A 15,478-nucleotide genomic window follows, 5' to 3' on the forward strand; every position below is an offset into this window, starting at 1 on the left:
AAGTGCTACACCACACTGTGCTATGCAGATTTTAGCTATGTGCTAGGCTTCAAATCTAACCCTAGTCAGTCTGCAATGTTAGCTCAGCTCAATGTAATGGGTCAGTAATAAATAAATGCACCAACATCATTTATGTGCTAAAATGTCTAAAGTTTTAAAAAAAATACTCTCTAACTTGTAAAATAAATATGCATGATGCTGTCTGAAGGGCTTGATTTCATCATGCTTGAATATACGGTGCATCTACCTGATTTTGAGTTGTTGCCTCAGAGAAATGTATTGCTTAAATTCTTAAATTCATCCTGATGATGTATGTGTGTGTTTGAGTTTGGGAGTGCAGGAGAAACGAGGGGTGCACAAAGAAATCATTTAGTAGGAGTTGGGGAGCACGAAGCAGGAAGGAGATGATGGATAATCATTTTCAACACTGCCCAGAGTGAGTGATACAATAATATATGCATGCATATATATATATATATATGTATATATATATACATATATATGTGTGTATACATATATATATATACATATATCTACAGTATATCATCAATATACGCAAGGCGATGATCCAGAGTAAGTGTACACACACCGTGCAAGAGATAATCCATACTGCCATTTACACACACACACACACACACACACACACACAAATGCAATCATATCACATTTGTCTAAATTGTTTTACCAGACATGACAAAACACAAAAGCCATTAAATATCATCATTACTGGTTAGGCAGTATTCAAATTTGCATATGGTGAAACCAAATATTTCAATAAAGAAATATAATTATACAACTGGAGACAATTTGTTTATTTTTAAGACTTATCAACATACATAATTACCCACTCCCCCTTCACTGAGCATCTTCCTCCTCAAACTTGTGTTCTGGCCACTGCACCTCCTGCTTGACTCACCACCTCTTCCTCTCCTCTATGGTACGAGGAAGGTGCATCATTAGTGTATCAACTTGTTCACCAACTGACTTTCATATTTGCCCACTAACTTGGCAAGGATTCCAAATTTGTATTGGCTTTTTTTCTGATTCTGACTCACACAACACATAACTGACTCACTTGACGCATAGCTAGTGTTTTTAGATATTGCTCTATAGGATGTTGTAACTTGTATGAAAACAAAAACATTTTTTTTTTTTACAAAATATATTATTATCCAAAAAGGCAGAATTACAATCGGAAAACAACAAGACTGTTCTGGAAACAATCACTGACATTAAAATAAGTAGGACATTCATGCATAATTTCAGGCAGTAGCATTTGCAGTTTGCTAACTGTGTCTCAAAATTGTAATGTTTTGATAATGAAATGTTTAGCCTTGTTACACTTTCTCCTTTTAAAGGGGGACAGACTGGATCTTTTTCATACAAATCTAGCATTCAAAATGTGACATTATTCCAGAGCCAATCTACGTCCTCGACATTTGAGAAATGAAGTTTACATCTCCTAATAAATGAACTAGAATCCCACAGCATTTGTGTAAATAACATTCATTTTGCTACCTTTTTTTTGTCTATTGGAGTTAACATGATTAGATTGCCATTTTCTGACAGCAGGGGGCACTGCTCTGTGGGCATTTTATAATCTCTTATTCTCACAATGTCAACACGGCTGTCACAAAAAATATAAATTGGTCCTCCAAAAGTTGTGTGGAAATCTGATCATTTACTATTGCGCTGTACTCTTTTCCAACAGCCTGACCTCAGCAATTAACCCGCTGAATAAAAGATGATATTCACTGATGGAAATCATTACCAAATCCACAAAAGTGAGACCTCAGTTGTAAATAGTCAGAGTTTTGTGTCTGTGACTAAGCCAACTGTGGCTATTTATCTTCACAATTGTGATAATACACATTTATATGTTCACATTTATATCCTCATTAGCAGCCAAGGGAGGAGATTTTAAAATGTGCCCTTGCGTGTCCTCAACACTTTGCATCCTGATGTTGACATTGAGATTCATCCTGAAGCCTAATTTTCATTTTCACTTAGTTCATCAATGACTTTTGCAGCGAATGCTACTTTGTGAGCACTCAACAACTGTAAAATTAAATTACATTGTGTGTATCCATAGGCGTTTGTGAATGTCCGTAGGGTGAGTGAGTGAGTGTGTGTGTGTGTGTGTGTGTGTGTGCGCACGCGGGTGCATGTGTGCCCTAGCTTGCTTTTTTCAGTCAAGAGAAAAAAGGGATTTATATGGCTTGATTGAGCTTGGCTGGCAGTTAGGGCTGCAGCTATAATGTGTTCAGAATAATAATCCATGGTTACAGAAGCATGTTAATGTGACCAGAGAGGGGAGGAACCCAGAGGGGAGTCAACAGAAATCAAATACTGCTGGAAGGATCAGAAAGAAAACGAAGATATGTAAGTAGAAAGGAAAGAAATAGGTTAATGTAGGAGGAATGGTATGCGGTAAAGTGCAGATTTTTGGTGAATGGCAGAAAGAGTTCAGGACTACATATTCAAAAAATTAATAAACCTTAAAACAAATAATTGCTTAAAAGGTTTTTTTTTTAAAAATGACAAGGAAGGAGGGAAACTGTCTTTCTCCAAACACAGAAAATCATACCTACTATTTCATCTGTATCTCAGACACAAATAATTAATGACTGCAAAAATCAAATGCCAGCATATTACACATTAAAATCAAATCCCTAAATAAGACATTGCAAAACAATGTGATCTTCCTTACAAGGCCATCATAATGTAAGTACTGTTTCTATATTATGTGATGTTGGCTGTTGAGCTGTGACGTGAAAACTGATGTTTGTGAAATGAATGTGAACACTTTGTCCTCAGCTCTGACAAAAGGCCACGCGTCAGCTCGTTGGACACGGTGTCAACGAGAGAGGAGCTGAGTGAATGTTAAGTGAATATTAGTACAAGTTAGACACAGTAGTCCCCGAGCAAGTTCAGAGCTGTGAGCTTCGCCATGTGTCATTGATGAATATTGAAATGAAAAGAATTAAACTAAAGGGAGTGCAGGAAAAGGGCAAATTGCCGAAGAGGGGAGAGCAACAAGCTTACAAACTGCTACGTAAAACATGAGGACCGTGTGTCCAACTGACACACCAAATATCATAGTATGACGGTGGCATTTTGTTCACCTTTCTAAGGGAGAAAATAGCTGCTTTCACTCCTCCATTCTTCTGTCAGCAGGGATGACTGATAGAAGGCAAGTGAAGTGCATTTCACCATTCAAAATGAGAAAGTGTTCTGGGAGACGGCAGGAACACCCATCTACACCTTTCACCAGTGTATTGGAGAGCTGTCACAGCTCCAGAGTGAAGGGCCACCTATTGAGCCTGACAAAAGAACACAAAGTGTCTGAAAGTCCTGACATGTGCCATGGTGGTTGTGGCTGAGCTGGTGGTTATGGAGTTGAGTTTGACTGTGGCCCAGAGAACCACCTGGCAACCGTCAGTAGCTCACTGTCAGGACTATCCCATCAAATTGCATCTTTCAAAACAACTCGGGGTCACAGGTTTTAATCTGCGGGTGGAGCATAAATTCGCTTTTTGGTCTTCATTGTGTCCACTTGTTTTCTCCGCTTATCTCCTTCTCCGTTTGCACGCCACCGTTCGCAGGGTGTCGCCGTTCCGTTTAGTCTCGTTCGACTCCATGCCGGTTGATGGGCTGTCAGTCTAAGGTCCTTTTAACACTCAGCAGCCCTGCACAACGACAAAGAAGCTCCCGTGGCACTGTGCCAAGCAAGATGGGAAAAGGGGGCTTGGCTGCGTACACCTCTCCACTCTCATCAACATCTCGTGCTGTCGCCGTGTCATCCTCATTTCCCTTTGTCTTTCCCATCACTGTGTTGTGTTTCTGCCGGCACGCAACCACAGCCTGCCAGCTTGTCTTGCAGCATTTATTGGTTTTACAAGAGGGAGTGGTGACGAAAAAACAGGCAAGTGTACCAGCATTCTGCTAATCTTTGACTCCGTTGCTGTTGGCCTGCGCGGCTGCGGAACACGTCATTTCTTTTTATACTAGTGCTTACACAACAATATTGTGTTATGGAAAGAGATTTAAACTATGTCTCCCTTCAAAGCTACTGCATTTAAAGACCACTTGCAGTAATAAGTACCACTAAACCCTTGAACATCTCCTACTCTGTTTGTTTAAGCCTCTTTTAGCTAACTTTTCTGATAGTACTGGTAAACCCACAGTGGCGCCAAACAGCACTGTGAGCCTCTACTTAGTGTGTGTGTGTGTATATGCTGAGAATGTGACAAACAAAATAACCACAAAAAAGGAACTGCAATATTTTAGTGAACTTTCTCTTTTCTTTCCTAAAACAAAAAGGTCCAAAATCCGTACATATGCAGTGGAGTTTTTCTTTAACGCCAATGCAGCTGAGCTGTAGCGGACAAGAAGATGTTTGATGCAAGGATCTATGGTAAGCTTTTTTCTTTTTCCCATGAGCATCATTGTCAAAGGTACGCATGAAATGTCTGCTTCAGAAGCATGTTAGTGATAATAGCAGGAGGAAGCCCATATGGCAGCCAACACAGAATCCTGCCAGAAGCAAACAGGCCTTAGCAAAGCAGAATGAACAGAGTGAGAAATTGTGAAGAGAAGGTGGGCCGGCAGTGCGGTGGGAAAGCAGTTCTTACAGGCTTGACTGAGCCGACTTTCGGAAAGCGTCTTGCAGAAAACGATAGGGGAGAGCCCCCCTCCTCTTCTCCAAATTAGCAGGCAGGGGACTTGATTAAAACAGTGAGGTGGAACAATGGATAAGGAAGGGTAGAAGAAAAAAAAAAAACACAAAACCCTTGTAACCGTTGAAGCGCCTTATTTTCATCAGCCCAGTAAGTCGCAGAGAAGGAAACAAGACAGCTCCATCTTTCCCAGAATTCTCTACTGGTACGCTGCACTGTGGGGCCACAAGCTCATGAAGTGCACGGGGGGGGATTAAAAAATAAATAAATAAATAAAAATAAAATAAGATACAGATTAATAAGCAACACACTCATACTGTTCGGGAAACAAAATGATGCTCCATCCTCAGCTCCTCCCTTCGTGTTCTTGAGATATCATTAGCACCACTGCACACAATATCACCATTACTATTGCTTTCATTATCAGATCTATCTATCTTTAGTTCCTTCTTAGTGCGGCAAAACAGCATCATTTCCCAGTAAAAAAAAATAAATCAATAGAGGAATAAAAAAAAAAAGTTGTTTTTTTTTAATCTCTTTATCTGGCTCACAATCTCTCTTTCTCTCGTGCAGCGACATGCCGACTGCTACCAACACGGCATCTGAAATAGATAACTGCCTAATACCGACTCGTCCCTCCCCTACTGCATCATACATGCACATTAATATAGAAATGTGTGCACACACACACACACACACACAGACGGTATCTTTTAATAAATCTATTATGGGGTGGTGTTGACAGGCTCTGAGCGGACTGATAAAGTGACCTGAGCTGGCATCTACAGCGTTTTTCTGACCACAGTGAAGGCCAGATAATAGCCCGCTGAGCACTGAGATGATGACGATGGTGATAATGTTGGCGAATGAGGGCCACGAAGCATATCCAATTCCCTCCCTAAATGTCAACCTTTCCCCCATATCACTGCAACACGAAAAAGAAGCCAAAGAAAAGGTTCACGACATAGTGGCCTGCTTAATAGTTAAAGAAGCCATTATGGTGCACAATGAGAGCAGAGGAGGGTGAGTTTAAAAGCAAAATGGGTGAAAAGGGACACGGGCAGATGGGACAAAACAGTGATGTGTGGAAGGAAGGCTGTGAGGATTTGCGGAGGTGAAATGATGTGCTAGCTCAAGCAATGGTGAGATTACAATGGCTGCCTTTTTCTTTTTTTCCCCCTCCCAGCCCAGGAGCAACGGCGCCCATTCATTTCTTCCCAGCAAAAAGTGACAGATTGGATGCGAAACATCTCTTTCCTTCCTTGCCCCCTTCAGTTTTTCTCTCTTTCTGTCTCTTTCACTCTCTCCTGTGTCTTTGCTTGACCCAGGGCTGAAATACCGAGCGGTGACAGGGGTGCGATGCCTCAACACTGACACCGCACGCACGCCACAGATGGAAAGGGAAAAGTGATGCTTCGTGTCAGCCGGCAGATGCCCCGTGGTGAATTCAGTGCTGTTCATCCCCGCAAAAAGACAGATGTTTTTTAGTGGCTGTTAACCGTCCATTACATGGACAACCACAGGGGGCAGCAATTCAGTCGTGCCGACTCAGCAGCGTAGAACAAACTTGCGGTAATTGTAGCGGCACTCGACTTACTGCACGTGTTTCTATGCAGCGAGCGATGTAAACAATGACGGTGAGCTCCACGCCAAGCTCAGAGGGTAAAACCTTTGCCAGTGGCCTTTCCGACACTGCAGGTTGGAGCTAAGGCTGTAATTGCGAGATACGCAGACTCCCGGCTGAGAAAATCACGGGGAGCCACTTCAGCAGCAATGATGAGATGTCTGCTTGAAGCATATGCAGACAAATACTAAAACAGCACATACATGAGATGAGAGGAATCGCTGCTGTCTTCCTCTGACGCCGTTCTCTAACAAAACCGACATATTTGAATTAACTACGTGCATATTTGCATCAAAAGAAAAGAGGCACATACGCACATGGGGTGAGTGACGGGCGTTTCACAGAAAAGACATACTGCGACTCTAACATTCATCTCAAAGGTGATTGTCATTGCTCTTTATCCATTAAAACACTGGGAACAACACAAACTGCAATTCCATGCACCTCATCTATATTCTCCTGATATTGCAGATGTATTTGTATTAAAATAACTGACGAAAATGCAGTAACAGGGTGATTATACTGTAAGTATTTGCATATTTCATCACAATTTACTCTGGCTTGTTTTCAGCACGATTTCCAGCATGATCATTTTACACTTCAGTAAAATTAGCTTCAAACTAAATTGTCAGATGCATTTTTTTGGGTGATGGGGCGATCCACATTTGCATGTGGACCAATGGCAGTTTTTTTTTTAAATATATATATATATATATTAGGAAAACCGATCTTGCCTTTCCAAGCCAATCTCCCAGCTAAGAGCCTTATTAATAGAAAAGAAGAGGGTGCTGGAGGTAAGGAGAGCGGCACAGAGAGCCAGTGGATGATGATACCCACCAAGAGAGAAGCACACTCATCTCTGTTTCTACATCAGTCACCAGCCACTCAACATGAACCATCCACCTTGAGCTTGCTCACAGCCGATATCATGAAAACATGCAGCAGAGCCGAGGGCAGAGAGGGCTGTGAAAGCCGGGGTCAATAGAGTAAGAGAGCAAGAGGGTGGGTGTGTGGGTGTGTGTAGGGTGAGGGTTTGGGTGGGGGTGAGGGTGCTATCAATGTACAAGGTCTGAGCCATGGATTTGCCCTTCGGCAACTACGCTCACTTCCCCAGACATTCATTGTGTCAGTAAAGCATCACAAACTGCCAAGTGAATATCATTCATCCATCTGTCTGTCAGTTTCCTATATGCACAGGTTCTACTTCACTTGCAATCGATTTCCCCAACATCTCTACATTTCTGTATGGATTTCTTATCCGTCAGACGACAAAGTGACATGCTAATGATTTGCACTTGTCATTTCATTTCCACCTCCCTTTCCTATTTCTTGTCATTGCAGGCAGTCTTTGTTTTATTTTATACTGTTCTTTTTTATTTTGATTAAAATATTTATCTGTTTTTTTTTTTTTGTGAACAGACACAACGTCCAAACTAGCTATTGGGTGTGTTACAGTATTGTCTTCCAATACACACAACAAGCGCTTTTGCCTGCTCATGAGGTTGTAAGAATTTCAGTTGTTTTTTTTTGTGGGCAGTTATTTGATCTGTTAATATCTAGAGGCTTCATTTCCAACAATACAAACAATCCTCAAGTCTACATGTACATGACATGGAAAAATTCTATAATCGCATCCATCCACCCTATCTCTCCCTCCATATATCCATCAGTGCCATCCATCGCTCACCGCAGCGCTCGCCGTTTTGTTCCTGGGCTCACTTGATTTGATTTCTCTCCAGATTTGAGATCAGATAGAATGCCAGATGAAAAATGAAGCCGATGAAGGGGCAAGACAAAAAAAAAAAAGGCAAACAAAAAAAGGGAATGTCTAGAAAAGAGCTCAATTAAAATATATATATAAAAAAGGATGACAGTCAGTCCATCAGCCCTAACAGCACATGACTCCTTGCACTGATTTGTAAAAGCAGCGACTGTGTTCACTGGTCAGTGAGGCAGCCTTTTTTTATTAGCTGCTTCACTCTCTCTTTCTCTCTCTCACACACACACACAGATAACGTGTGTGTGTTTCCTGACACTGCTTAAAATGCATAAGACATATAAGAGCTAATCTCCGTGAGCTGAAAACTAGGCTAATACTGTCTGATTAACTGGGTCTGTGCAGAATATGTCATATCTATAGACAACTGCAGGATTTTGACTCACGCTTTGATGAATTTCATCAGCAGAGCAACTCCCCGTGTGGAGAGAGTTTTGGGGCCATTTAGGGGCCAGTAATACAACTGAGGGTGTAGTGGAGAAATGAATGCCCTTCTATCGTGAAGCATGTTTTGTTCCCTTGATCGGTTGCAGCGTTGATGGTGGGAACGGGTAATTCATCAAAATCAGGACAGCATTTAGAAATGTGTCGACGAGAATGTTCCGTCATAGTGTGAATTTTAAAATTGTCTTTTTTGTCATTCCCCCTTTTTCCATTTATTTTTTATGAGTTTACAGATGTTACGAAAGCACTGTCCTGTTGACTGACCCATGATAGTTATTTTTGAAGACGCAATTACATGCTATTTGCTTTTTTTGTTCTCATCATCAAACCTCTAATAAATTGTATTTAATTTTGAAAGTAGTAATATCAGGCGACGGCGCCCGAGCAGAAAACTACCTCCCATCTATTTTGTACTAAGTTGAGTTAGAGATTTGTAACCCTGAAGTGGTTGGGGTTTGGAGACCTGGTGAAAATGTTCAAGACACATAATCCTCAACTTGGGGTGCCGTAGCTAACATGGACACAATTTTCTCAAGATCAAATTTGATTATTTTGCAATTTCAGAATTGCCTTTTTGGGGAAAAAAAAGAGACGATTAACACGATTGTTGAAAAACAGTACAGTTTGGACCTCACATGTTAGTGCCTGGTCTCAGTGGTGTTGGAGTTTGCTATAATTGGAGTAGAGCGTTGCAAAATGAATGTGGGAAATGTGAGTTCTGTTATATAACTTATAGGCAGAGGTTTGATCATGTGGTTATTTTTAAAGTATTCATGTAGGACAGTATTTCTTTTTTACTTTCTTTTTATCCAAAATTCAAAACCAGAGTGTAACACAACCACATGGGCATGTAATGTCAGATCTTGCTATCTGTGGACCCCCTGCATGGATCTCCTTCACAGTGCCACTGACATGAGGTCTGATTTCGCCTTTGGAACAAATTCGAGCCTTAACTGCATGTGTTTGTGTGAGGAGAGAAGACGGCTTCACAGCCCTGCTGTCTTGCTTCAGGCGGTGAGATAACGGCTTTGGCGTCCGCGCCGGCGGCTGACAACGCATCACATCTCCCCATGTTTTATCTACCCATACCCCCCGACCCAACTGCCAGTCTGCCCCATCCAGTCCTCTCCAAAAAAAAAAAACCTTCCCCACAAATATTGCTATATGAAAGAAAAACTGGAACTGGAGCTCTGTGAAGGCAGATTGGGTCTCAGGGGGCAAAGACAACAGATGGAAAAAGGATGATGAACTTGTGCTCGGAGTGGGTATGATGGTGTTTAAACAGGTCGCCAGCATCCTTTAACTCACTGCCTCTTGTGTCCCAGGCAGTTTCCAGTCTACGTGCCTGTGCCGATAACGCGCGTCAAGCCAATTTGACAGTTCATCAAATCAGTGGACTTGGGTGTTGTTTGTTTTTTTGTTTCCCCCGAACAGCACATAAGAGATGCATATCTCCGCGACAATAGTTCCCCGATGTGCTATTTAGTCGAAGACAAAAACAGGACACAAAGACTTGTCGGGGATGAAACTTACCAGGATGACAGTCGGCCCAGAGGAACACGGAGGCTGACAAAACCAGAGGGAAAATCCACCAGCAGCAACAGCACGAACGCGGTAGTCTCCACATTGTAGGTAAATATGCAATTCGACATACAAACAGGAAGCAAGCAGCAACAACTGATGAGTTTCTCTCTCCTCCTTTTCCCCCTTTTTGTCCCGGTCAAATCAGCGGCGTCTTCGCTGCGTAAAGAGCTGCGCTGGGGACGCAGTGGAGCCCGAGACTGAGCACGGTGACAGATATGTAGTTAGAGGTCCAATGAATAGTCTTTCCGTCCCAAAGTCCCGCCGATATTCCTGGACATCAGCATAACACTCAGTTAGTGGTGGTGGTGAAGGACCAGCGCGCGTGCAGCAGCAGCAGCAACAGCAGCGACCGAAAGAGGGGAAAGTGGGTTAGACGGAGACTACAGTAGCGACGGTCCACACAGCGCCTTGACGCTCATGCGGCAGCGGCAGTGGAGAGAGCGCGCGTCGGGCACACAGAGGACGGGAGAGTCGGTGGTGTAGGTGTTGGTGTCAGCGGCGACGGCGGCGGCGGCGGCGGTGGTGGTGGTGGTGTTAGTGATAGAGAGATGCTGCATGCTTCCCATTCCACCATCCATCCAGGAAGTAACGCATGTGAGCCCAAGTCTGACAGAGACTTTAAAACAGAGAGGGAGAGAGAGATGAGGAGAGAGAGAGAGAGAGAGAGAGAGAGAGAGAAGTCATTCCTCTGGATCCTAGCGCCGGCGACAGAGCGCGCTCACAGAACAGGAACGTGTCCCATAATAACAGGTAATAATAGAGCCGTGCACTCTCCAGGGGGTCCTCGAGCTTATAATGACCCCAAAATAGATCCACATTAGACAAAGCGGCCCCCATTTCACTATAGAGGATTCTGCCCTAGAACAGAAACGGTTTTTTTCTTCTTCAGTCAAGGACCATTTAAAATGTATTCCAGGGACCCTCCTCATGTGTTTCTCTTGGAATAATTTTACAATAAAACATCATTTATGAACTATTTCAGTTAACAAGACGATAACCAATTTCATTCAAAATATTCACCTATTGGGGTGGATGGGATAGGAGGATGATTTGATACTTTCTATAGATAGAAGGCTTGTGATAGGATTTACGGAGAGTTGTTATTATAGAACAATGTGATGCATTGCAATGCAATACTTGTTCACTTGTTCAATGTTGTATAGTTGGCATTAGCAATCAATAATTCCCCAAATAAGCAACTGTTTACAGTTCTTTATTCATTCTGGACCATGACCTAGCCCTTCTACCTCTTTATTGTCCACATGAAGCTTGGCAAAACTCAGCTGACTTAGAGTGAAAGGCGGGGTCACACCGTGGACAGATCGGCAGTTTTTGTAGATGTCAAAAACTGTCTGTCTAGGAGTTACGGTAATGAGAAGTGCGACAGGATGTTAACAGTAGGGTTAAGCCTATCAGCTCCACATGACTCTCTGCTTATCTCTATAGCTTTGTTTTCTTTCTGTTTGTGGCTGTGTTGGTGACAGAAGTTACACACTGGGGCTTTAAATGTACAGTGTACAATGTTTAATCATGCAGTCGTCTCCTCCTTAACCTTCACGGTGTCAAAGATATATAATGGGCAACAGGTTCACCGTCATTCCGTCTCTTTAGAGGATACAGGCCCAGCCTGTGAAAAGGTGTTTCATGTATGTAAGCATACACGCACACACACACACACACACACTGCAGGCATCCTGACATATTATGCGTTGACACACGTCAAAACACAGCAGACCCTGCAGCCTCATGGCGGCATCTGTTTAAAGCTACAGCTGGTTCTCGTGTGCAAACACTGCAACTCTGGCTCACAGAAATGACATTCCCACACACATGAACTCAATTCTTTAATTACATTTCATGTGTATCTTATATTCGGTCCTGATTGTGTTTGTTTTTTAGATGTCATAACAGGAGTGGAGGGGACAATGAGGGCAGGAGGAAAACATCATCTGGTCCTGTAAGACAAAACTGAACTCAATGTCTAAAATGACTGTAATGGCATGGTTTACATGTGTGAGAATGGTCCAGGGTGGGTTCATGGCAGTTTCTGATCCTCCCCATCCCTCTATACAGCAGTGGAGCACAAATTGACTAATGAATTTTCCTGGACCATCAGAACCCATCTCTGTAAAAATTCATAAATATGAGGGTGGAGTGAGAGGAGACGATGTGTGACAGGAGGCTAGCAGCAAACAAAACATCACTTGATAAGCAAGTTTTGCTTCATCTGAATTAATTTTCATGGTAGCACATGTTGTGCCTCCTTTATTTCTTGTTTTAATTGTGATAAATGTATTTGCCTGTTTTAGTTTTATTTGCCTGTAATCCCAAGATTTAAATGTATTTAATTTTGGGTTGATTTTTTTTTAATAGGAGTCATTGAACTGGCATTGGCTAAATCACATCCTGAAGCGTCACAACCTTTAAGCTAGGATTTATAAACTATAAATGATGCACAAAGATTATATCGTTTTATTTTAATTGAGGCGGCAGCTCTAAAACACTCAAACACTTTCTATGCAACTGGAAGAAACATGGATATGTGATATGTGCATGGTCACAGATTTGCTTTTACTGGATAGACTTCTGCGGTGTTTCAGTACACACCAACGTCCTTGTTGCTCACGGATGTTCTATCCTACAGGAGAATTTAATAAAAAGGTTAATTGATGCAATAGGTGTGCAGCTCAGATCGTAATGCCTGCTTTTATTTACTGTGAAGCCCGAGGACACAAACCCAAGAAAATGTAGGCAGTGTGCAAAGGCACGCACATCTTAACTGAATAAACAGTGGGTGCTGGGTGGGATTGACAAATTGATCAAAAACAGAAAGTGTCCACACAGCAGTTATTGCTCCGACCAGGTGACATTTGAAGCACCATCCTTTCATCAGACATGGAGAAAAGCAACATTTGCATGTGTGTGTTACAGCGAGAAGAGAGGACAGAGCCCCTCCAGTGGACACACTCTCACACGCACACTTTTGTGGGGATCGAAGCAGTGGAGGTTGATTCGCCAAGAGCTCTGATACAACAGCGGTTATGTTTATATGCTGTGCAAATGCTGAGGAATATCAGTGTTCACCTGCTTTGTTTCCCCTAAAGTGTGTGTGTGTGTGTGTGTGTGGACATGCCCTCTGTGTTACAGAACTGATACTGTAATTGGATGGATTTTAAAAGTAATATTCAACACTTTGTCATTTTATTTTAAAATCATTCATTCAAACAAGGCAAGGTGGTTATTACCACATTTTTCTGTGGTGAGACAAAGTCAGAAGAGATGTTTTTGTTCCACTTCACATTAAATTACATAACATTCAAAATAGAGAGTTAAATGTCAAACATTTCAATAAGTAAATATAGTTGTAATATGAATACTTTAATTGGAAAGTGATATTTCTTTCTGACTGACAGACCAACATCAGCAGTGATATGTTTTACTTCCAGCATGGTGTTAAAGTAATACTTTAAAATCGGTGGAAAAACAGAAGCTACAGCCCCAAAAGCTTCTGCGGTGTTAAAATCTTTTGTTAGATCAGAATAATGATCCTCCTTCGGAGAGAGTGCTGTGAGACAATGATTTGACTGGGAGGATCATGATTCTTTCAGCAGGCAGAAAGTTTAACGTGGTGTCAGTCTATCTCGGAGTAGAGGCTGGATCAATCCTCTCTGGCTCCTGCACTCTCTCACATCTGAATGACAATTCATCAACACGTCTGTCTGCTGCTTTCAGGATCTCATGCTGAGGCTGACAAACTGTTACTCTAACACGACACAAGTCTTTTACTGGGTATTTGTCTGACAAAAAGAGCCTTTTTTATCCTTACTTTAATAGCTATTAATTTGCAAGAGTGATATATAAAGGTTCATAAACTTTGCAGCTGCTCAAGTATAGTTTAACCAGTTTAAGGTGGTCAAAAATCAGACAAAAAGGCAAACAAATCCAAAAGGGCAAGGCAAAGGCAATAATTTAAAAAAAACAAAGAAAAAAAACAAGTAAAAAGATCATGAGGAATAACTAGACAGCTGGCACATTAGACACTGAGGCACAAAGACAAACTGGCACAGAGGGGAAGGGGAACACAGATTATGTGGAGGAAGACAACGAGACACAGGTGAATCTAATCAGGGCGGGGCAGTCAATCAAAACTGGAGGGGCAGGAAGTGAAGCAGTCTGAAATGAGAAGAGAGGCAAGTTTCACAATAAAACAGGAAACATGAACAAAGGAAACAAAAAACACGACCTTAAGAGGAATGCCCAGATGCATCACAAAGGAGATGACTATGATGTATCACCAGAGATGAAGGTCAACTTGATTTACAGTACAAATAAACTGTGTTATTCCATATCCGAAAAAAGAAGAATTAATAGCGTTCACCTGCTCATATTTTTCATTTCAGGTTGCTTGTTATGACATAATGTCACGTCTGTGTCTGGTCATGTTTTCCTCTTCTTTTGTACTTATCACATCCAGTTTTATTTTTAAAAATACTTTGCAAATACTGTTTTTGCCCCAGTGAAGTACTCACACCTGTTTCTTGTTCGCTCACCTACTCTAGTTGTACAGAGTACACTCCCTGCCATTGTTCCATCAATGACAACCTAAAGAAGAAGAAGAAGAAGGAGCTGTTCAAGGTGGAGGTTAAGGAGTATTGAGAGCATGAAAGAAAAGATGTGAGGTAGATTGATGGTATTAAATACGGATAGGGACCATTCAGGAGGTTTGTATGCTTGCTCCCTGTGCTGAGAAGCAGTCATAGGCTGTTGCACAAGCTCAGTGAAAACATGGCAGCAACGAAAACAACAAACAAACATGTTTTAGTCACTTAAAAATGTACTGCATAACGTTTCAATAATGTTTATTTAAATGTCTGTTACATTCAACCTGTTGTCAAATTATTAAAATAACAATATTTTCCATGCCTTGGAATACACTTTTTTCACATGTATAAGCAGTTGTGATGTGCCCATATTTTTACAGCAGCCAAAATGGATGTGCATGTTCACATTTTGAAGCAGAAGCTTACTACTCAAATGAAAATCCCACAAGTAAGAAGAGGAAAACAGGGCAGAGTGCTGGACACTACTGCGGGCTTTACAACCCATGTTGAGAAATGGAGGACTTGTCCTCTCACCTGTCCTTTTCCCCAAGGGTGACCTTGAACTATGGTGGCCTTCGCTCCCTCCATTTTTCACGCTGCAAATCTCAACATGGGTTGTAAAGGCCGCAGTATTGCTTGACTTCATTGGCTACATAGGCAAGAGGTGGGAGATGATTAAGCATTGTGCTTTTCTGAATTATAATCCAGCTATAGAGTAGGTAAACAGATATTTATACTGTTTTCCTATGAGGGGCCTGTCTCTCAGCAA

The 15,478-nt window shown here is 41.8% G+C and overlaps 1 protein-coding gene across 1 annotated transcript in view; it reads right to left on the bottom strand.

The window, feature by feature from the left end:
• Positions 1-10,661, bottom strand: part of ptprga (protein tyrosine phosphatase receptor type Ga) — a 353,219-nt gene extending 342,558 nt beyond the window's left edge. The window contains exon 1 of the mRNA XM_044023374.1: positions 10,058-10,661. Within this exon, the coding sequence (XP_043879309.1) occupies positions 10,058-10,151 (94 nt within the window). The 5' untranslated portion in view covers positions 10,152-10,661. The remainder of the gene's footprint in view (positions 1-10,057) is intronic.
• Between the last annotated feature and the right edge of the window lie 4,817 nt (positions 10,662-15,478).

The sequence above is a fragment of the Solea senegalensis genome, linkage group LG4 (genome assembly GCF_019176455.1).
Source record: "Solea senegalensis isolate Sse05_10M linkage group LG4, IFAPA_SoseM_1, whole genome shotgun sequence".
Taxonomy (NCBI): Eukaryota; Metazoa; Chordata; class Actinopteri; order Pleuronectiformes; family Soleidae; genus Solea; species Solea senegalensis.